At 42.1% G+C, this 7,511-nt stretch overlaps 1 protein-coding gene across 1 annotated transcript in view; it reads right to left on the reverse strand.

Moving 5' to 3' along the window:
• The window catches only part of LOC139394234 (collagen alpha-1(XIV) chain-like), a 229,138-nt gene that overhangs the window by 150,894 nt on the left and 70,733 nt on the right, over positions 1-7,511 (reverse strand). The window contains exons 9-10 of the mRNA XM_071142256.1: positions 5,935-6,096; positions 2,499-2,659 (exon numbers count right to left, since the gene is read on the reverse strand). Of these exons, the coding sequence (XP_070998357.1) occupies positions 2,499-2,659; positions 5,935-6,096 (323 nt within the window). The remainder of the gene's footprint in view (positions 1-2,498; positions 2,660-5,934; positions 6,097-7,511) is intronic.

The following is a 7,511-nucleotide window of genomic DNA, read 5'->3' on the forward strand; positions in this document are numbered from 1 at the left end:
ATTTCTTCACACAGGGTCGTGGGGTTAGACAGGGATGCAGCTTAAGCCCCACCCTCTTCAACATATATATCAACGAATTGGCGCGGGCACTAGAAAAGTCGGCAGCACCCGGCCTCCCCCTGCTAGAATCCGAAGTCAAATGTCTGCTGTTTGCCGATGATCTGGTGCTTCTGTCACCAACCAAGGAGGGCCTACAGCAGCACCTAGACATTATGCACAGATTCTGTCAGACCTGGGCCCTGACAGTAAATCTCAGTAAGACCAAAATAATGGTGTTCCAAAAAAGGTCCAGTCACCAGGACCACAAATACAAATTCCATCTAGACACTGTTGCCCTAGAGCACACAAAAAACTATACATACCTTGGCCTAAACATCAGCGCCACAGGTAACTTCCACAAAGCTGTGAACGATCTGAGAGACAAGGCAAGAAGGGCATTCTATGCCATCAAAAGAAACATAAATTTCAACATACCAATTAGGATTTGGCTAAAAATACTTGAATCAGTCATAGAGCCCATTGCCCTTTATGGTTGTGAGGTCTGGGGTCCGCTCACCAACCAAGAATTCACAAAATGGGACAAACACCAAATTGAGACTCTGCACGCAGAATTCTGCAAAAATATCCTCCGTGTACAACGTAGAACACCAAATAATGCATGCAGAGCAGAATTAGGCCGATACCCACTAATTATCAAAATCCAGAAAAGAGCCGTTAAATTCTACAACCACCTAAAAGGAAGTGATTCACAAACCTTCCATAACAAAGCCATCACCTACAGAGAGATGAACCTGGAGAAGAGTCCCCTAAGCAAGCTGGTCCTGGGGCTCTGTTCACAAACACAAACACACCCTACAGAGCCCCAGGACAACAGCACAATTAGACCAAACCAAATCATGAGAAAACAAAAAGATAATTACTTGACACATTGGAAAGAATTAACAAAAAAACAGAGCAAACTAGAATGCTATTTGGCAGAATACCTGACCACTGTGACTGACCCAAAATTAAGGAAAGCTTTGACTATGTACAGACTCAGTGAGCATAGCCTTGCTATTGAGAAAGGCCGCCGTAGGCAGACATGGCTCTCAAGAGAAGACAGGCTATGTGCTCACTGCCCACAAAATGAGGTGGAAACTGAGCTGCACTTCCTAACCTCCTGCCCAATGTATGACCATATTAGAGAGACATATTTCCCTCAGATTACACAGATCCACAAAGAATTCGAAAACAAATCCAAATTTGAAAAACTCCCATATCTACTGGGTGAAATTCCACAGTGTGCCATCACAGCAGCAAGATTTGTGACCTGTTGCCACGAGAAAAGGGCAACCAGTGAAGAACACACACCATTGTAAATACAACCCATATTTATGCTTATTTATTTTATCTTGTGTCCTTTAACCATTTGTACATTGTTAAAACACTGTATATATATATATATATATAATATGACATTTGTAATGTCTTTACTGTTTTGAAACCTCTGTATGTGTAATGTTTACTGTTAATTTTTGTTGTTTTTTACTTTATATATTCACTTTGTATGTTGTCTACCTCACTTGCTTTGGCAATGTTAACACATGTTTCCCATGCCAATAAAGCCCTTGAATTGAATTGAATTGAATTGACTGGGTCAGAGAGATACACAGAGGCTGGGTCAGAGAGATACACAGAGACTGGGTCAGAGAGATACACAGAGACTGGGTCAGAGAGATACACAGAGACTGGGTCAGAGAGATACACAGAGACTGGGTCAGAGAGATACACAGAGACTGGGTCTGAGAGATACACAGAGACTGGGTCTGAGAGATACACAGAGACTGGGTCAGAGAGATACACAGAGACTGGGTCAGAGAGATACACAGAGACTGGGTCAGAGAGATACACAGAGACTGGGTCAGAGAGATACACAGAGACTGGGTCAGAGAGATACACAGAGACTGGGTCTGAGAGATACACAGAGACTGGGTCTGAGAGATACACAGAGACTGGGTCAGAGAGATACACAGAGACTGGGTCAGAGAGATACACAGAGACTGGGTCAGAGAGATACACAGAGACTGGGTCAGAGAGATACACAGAGACTGGGTCAGAGAGATACACAGAGACTGGGTCAGAGAGATACACAGAGACTGGGTCAGAGAGATACACAGAGACTGGGTCTGAGAGATACACAGAGACTGGGTCTGAGAGATACACAGAGACTGGGTCAGAGAGATACACAGAGACTGGGTCAGAGAGATACACAGAGACTGGGTCAGAGAGATACACAGATACTGGGTCAGAGAGATACACAGAGACTGGGTCAGAGAGATACACAGAGACTGGGTCAGAGAGATACACAGAGACTGGGTCTGAGAGATACACAGAGACTGGGTCTGAGAGATACACAGAGACTGGGTCAGAGAGATACACAGATACTGGGTCAGAGAGATACACAGAGACTGAACATTAAAAACCCTACTGGGTGGGAGAGTAAGATGGAGTGTGTATACCTCTTCAGGCCGTCCTCCCTGGGTAGCAGGGTAGAACACCACACGGTACTTCTCTACACTGCCGGGAGCGTGACTCCAGGACACCATGAAACTCCTGGCTGTCACCTCTGATGTCACTAGGTCCTGAGGGGCTCCCTGTGTCTCCTGACCTGCAGACTCTCCTGGAGGAACACACATTCAGATAGTACAGGACAGCATCATCTAAGGTGACAGACTGTACAGTATACTGTATGGACATGTTGATGTCACTAGGTCCTGAGGAGCTCCCTGTGTCTCCTGACCTGCCGTCTCCTCTGGAGATACATTACAACGGATCGCTAGAGAATGCATGGTATGGAAAGTTTGTACAGTACACTCTTAGAAATAAAATATGCTATCCAGAACCTAAAAGGGTTCTTTGGCTGTCCCCATAGGAGAACCCTATGAAGAACTATTTTTGGTTCCAACTAGAACCCGCACTTAGACATACACACTTAGAAAAAAGGGTTCCAAAAGGGTTCTTCAGCTGTCCCCATAGGAATACCTTTATTGGTTACAGGTAGAACCCAAAAGGGTTCCATGTAGAACTCTTTCCATAGAGGGTTCTAAATGGAACCCAGAAGGGTTCTACCTGTAACCAATAAAGGTATTCCTATGGGGACAGCCGAAGAACCCTTTTGGAACCCTTTTTCTAAGTGTGTATGTCTAAGTGCCGTGTTTATTCAGTATGCACTAAATACAGTGCCTTGCGAAAGTATTCGCCCCCCTTAAACTTTGCGACCTTTTGCCACATTTCAGGCTTCAAACATAAAGATATAAAACTGTATTTTTTTGTGAAGAATCAACAACAAGTGGGACACAATCATGAAGTGGAACGACATTTATTGGATATTTCAAACTTTTTTAACAAATCAAAAACTGAAGAATTGGTCGTGCAAAATTATTCAGCCCCCTTAAGTTAATACTTTGTAGCGCCACCTTTTGCTGCGATTACAGCTGTATGTCGCTTGGGGTATGTCTCTATCAGTTTTGCACATCGAGAGACTGAAATTTTTTCCCATTCCTCCTTGCAAAACAGCTCGAGCTCAGTGAGGTTGGATGGAGAGCATTTGTGAACAGCAGTTTTCAGTTCTTTCCACAGATTCTCGATTGGATTCAGGTCTGGACTTTGACTTGGCCATTCTAACACCTGGATATGTTTATTTTTGAACCATTCCATTGTAGATTTTGCTTTATGTTTTGGATCATTGTCTTGTTGGAAGACAAATCTCCGTCCCAGTCTCAGGTCTTTTGCAGACTCCATCAGGTTTTCTTCCAGAATGGTCCTGTATTTGGCTCCATCCATCTTCCCATCAATTTTAACCATCTTCCCTGTCCCTGCTGAAGAAAAGCAGGCCCAAAACACGATGCTGCCACCACCATGTTTGACAGTGGGGATGGTGTGTTCAGCTGTGTTGCTTTTACGCCAAACATAACGTTTTGCATTGTTGCCAAAAAGTTCAATTTTGGTTTCATCTGACCAGAGCACCTTCTTCCACATGTTTGGTGTGTCTCCCAGGTGGCTTGTGGCAAACTTTAAACAACACTTTTTATGGATATCTTTAAGAAATGGCTTTCTTCTTGCCACTCTTCCATAAAGGCCAGATTTGTGCAATATACGACTGATTGTTGTCCTATGGACAGAGTCTCCCACCTCAGCTGTAGATCTCTGCAGTTCATCCAGAGTGATCATGGGCCTCTTGGCTGCATCTCTGATCAGTCTTCTCCTTGTATGAGCTGAAAGTTTAGAGGGACGGCCAGGTCTTGGTAGATTTGCAGTGGTCTGATACTCCTTCCATTTCAATATTATCGCTTGCACAGTGCTGCTTGGGATGTTTAAAGCTTGGGAAATCTTTTTGTATCCAAATCCGGCTTTAAACTTCTTCACAACAGTATCTCGGACCTGCCTGGTGTGTTCCTTGTTCTTCATGATGCTCTCTGCGCTTTTAACGGACCTCTGAGACTATCACAGTGCAGGTGCATTTATACGGAGACTTGATTACACACAAGTGGATTGTATTTATCATCATTAGTCATTTAGGTCAACATTGGATCATTCAGAGATCCTCACTGAACTTCTGGAGAGAGTTTGCTGCACTGAAAGTAAAGGGGCTGAATAATTTTGCACGCCCAATTTTTCAGTTTTTGATTTGTTAAAAAATTTGAAATATCCAATAAATGTCGTTCCACTTCATGATTGTGTCCCACTTGTTGTTGATTCTTCACAAAAAAATACAGTTTTATATCTTTATGTTTGAAGCCTGAAATGTGGCAAAAGGTCGCAAAGTTCAAGGTGGCCGAATACTTTCGCAAGGCACTGTATGGACAGCATTATGATGATTCTGCAATGAGGATTAAGTATAAAGTGTATTAAACAGACAGGAGTTATTTCAATATTAAAGACTGGGCACTGTGTCTAAGTGAATGAGACAGTATGTACTGTAAATATATACAGTAGTATGAGGACTGAGACAGTATGTACTGTAAAGATATACAGTAGTATGAGGACTGAGACAGTATGTACTGTAAAGATATACAGTAGTATGAGGACTGAAGACTGGGTACTGTGTCTAAGTGAATGAGACAGTATGTACTCTAAAGATATACAGTAGTATGAGGACTGAAGACTGGGTACTGTGTCTAAGTGAATGAGACAGCATGTACTGTAAATATATACAGTAGTATGAGGACTGAGACAGTATGTACTGTAAAGATATACAGTAGTATGAGGACTGAAGACTGGGTACTGTGTCTAAGTGAATGAGACAGTATGTACTGTAAAGATATACAGTAGTATGAGGACTGAAGACTGGGTACTGTGTCTAAGTGAATGAGACAGTATGTACTGTAAAGATATACAGTAGTATGAGGACTGAAGACTGGGTACTGTGTCTAAGTGAATGAGACAGTATGTACTGTAAAGATATACAGTAGTATGAGGACTGAAGACTGGGTACTGTGTCTAAGTGAATGAGACAGTATGTACTGTAAAGATATACAGTAGTATGAGGACTGAAGACTGGGTACTGTGTCTAAGTGAATGAGACAGTATGTACTGTAAAGATATACAGTAGTATGAGGACTGAAGACTCGGTACTGTGTCTAAGTGAATGAGACAGTATGTACTGTAAAGATATACAGTAGTATGGTGAATGAGACAGTATGTACTGTAAAGATATACAGTAGTATGAGGACTGAAGACTGGGCACTGTGTCTAAGTGAATGAGACAGTATGTACTGTAAAGATATACAGTAGTATGAGGACTGAAGACTGGGCACTGTGTCTAAGTGAATGAGACAGCATGTACTGTAAAGATATACAGTAGTATGAGGACTGAGACAGTATGTACTGTAAAGATATACAGTAGTATGAGGACTGACGTGACAACATCTTTGCTCTCTGATTTGATTTGTTCACCTTTGATCTCCTTGTCCTGCTCCTCTACCCGTTCACAGACTATCTGGGTCAGTCCCTCTATGATAGAGCTCATGACGCTGAAGTCTGCCACGTTGTACACATGAGTGTTGTCAGGCTCAGAAGCTATGGCCCTCAGCTCATTCTCATCAGCATTCTTTACACCTGCACACAGGGAGAGAGAGCACTAAGATCAAGATTAAGATCTAGATTAAGATCTAGATTAAGATGTAGATCAAGGTTTAGATCAAGATTAAGATCCAGATCAAGATTAAGATCTAGATGAAGATTTAGATCCATATTTAGATCAAGATCAAGATTTAGATCAAGATTTAGATTAAGGTCTAGATCAAGATTAAGAACTAGATCAAGATTTAGATCAAGATTAAGATCAAGATCTATCTGTTTCCTTTTGTTTCCCTTAACAAAACACAAAGGAAAAAAATGTATCCATGTCAGCCTTTACCTCTAAAACAACTAACTGTGTCCTACCGACAGCATCGAAACAACTAACTGTGTCCTACCGACAGCATCGAAACAACTAACTGTGTCCTACCGACAGCATCGAAACAACTAACTGTGTCCTACCGACAGCATTAAAACAACTAACTGTGTCCTACCGACAGCATCGAAACAACTAACTGTGTCCTACCAACAGCATCGAAACAACTAACTGTGTCCTACCGACAGCATCGAAACAACTAACTGTATCCTACCGACAGCATCGAAACAACTAACTGTGTCCTACCGACAGCATCGAAACAACTAACTGTGTCCTACCGACAGCATCGAAACAACTAACTGTGTCCTACCGACAGCATCGAAACAACTAACTGTGTCCTACCGACAACTAACTGTGTCCTACCGACAGCATCGAAACAACTAACTGTGTTCTACCGACAGCATCGAAACAACTAACTGTGTCCTACCGACAGCATCGAAACAACTAACTGTGTCCTACCGACAGCATCGAAACAACTAACTGTGTCCTACCGACAACTAACTGTGTCCTACCGACAGCATCGAAACAACTAACTGTGTCCTACCGACAACTAACTGTGTCCTACCGACAGCATCGAAACAACTAACTGTGTCCTACCGACAACTAACTGTGTCCTACCGACAGCATCAAGTCTCACAGCATGAATATACTGGGCCTTCAGAAAGTATTCAGACCCCTTGACTTTTTCCCCAAAATGTTACGTTACATCCTTATTGTAAAATGTATTATATAAAATAAACCCTCACCAATCTACTCACAATATCCCATAATGACAAAGCGAAAACAGGGTTTTTAGATATTTTTGCAAATTAAAAATGAAAAATTATTTTAAAAAATACCTGATTTATATAAGTATTCAGACCCTTTGCTATGAAACGCGAAATTGAGCTCAGGTGCATCCTGTTTCCATTGAACATCCTTGAGATGTTTCTACAACTTGGAGTCCACCTGTGGTAAATTCAATTGATTGGACATGATTTAGTAAGGCACACACCTGTCTATATAAAGGTCCTACAGTTGACAGTGCATGTCAGAGCAAAAACCAAGCCATGAGGTCAAAGGAATTGTCCGTAGAGCT

The sequence above is a fragment of the Oncorhynchus clarkii genome, unplaced genomic scaffold (genome assembly GCF_045791955.1).
Source record: "Oncorhynchus clarkii lewisi isolate Uvic-CL-2024 unplaced genomic scaffold, UVic_Ocla_1.0 unplaced_contig_9596_pilon_pilon, whole genome shotgun sequence".
NCBI lineage: Eukaryota > Metazoa > Chordata > Actinopteri > Salmoniformes > Salmonidae > Oncorhynchus > Oncorhynchus clarkii.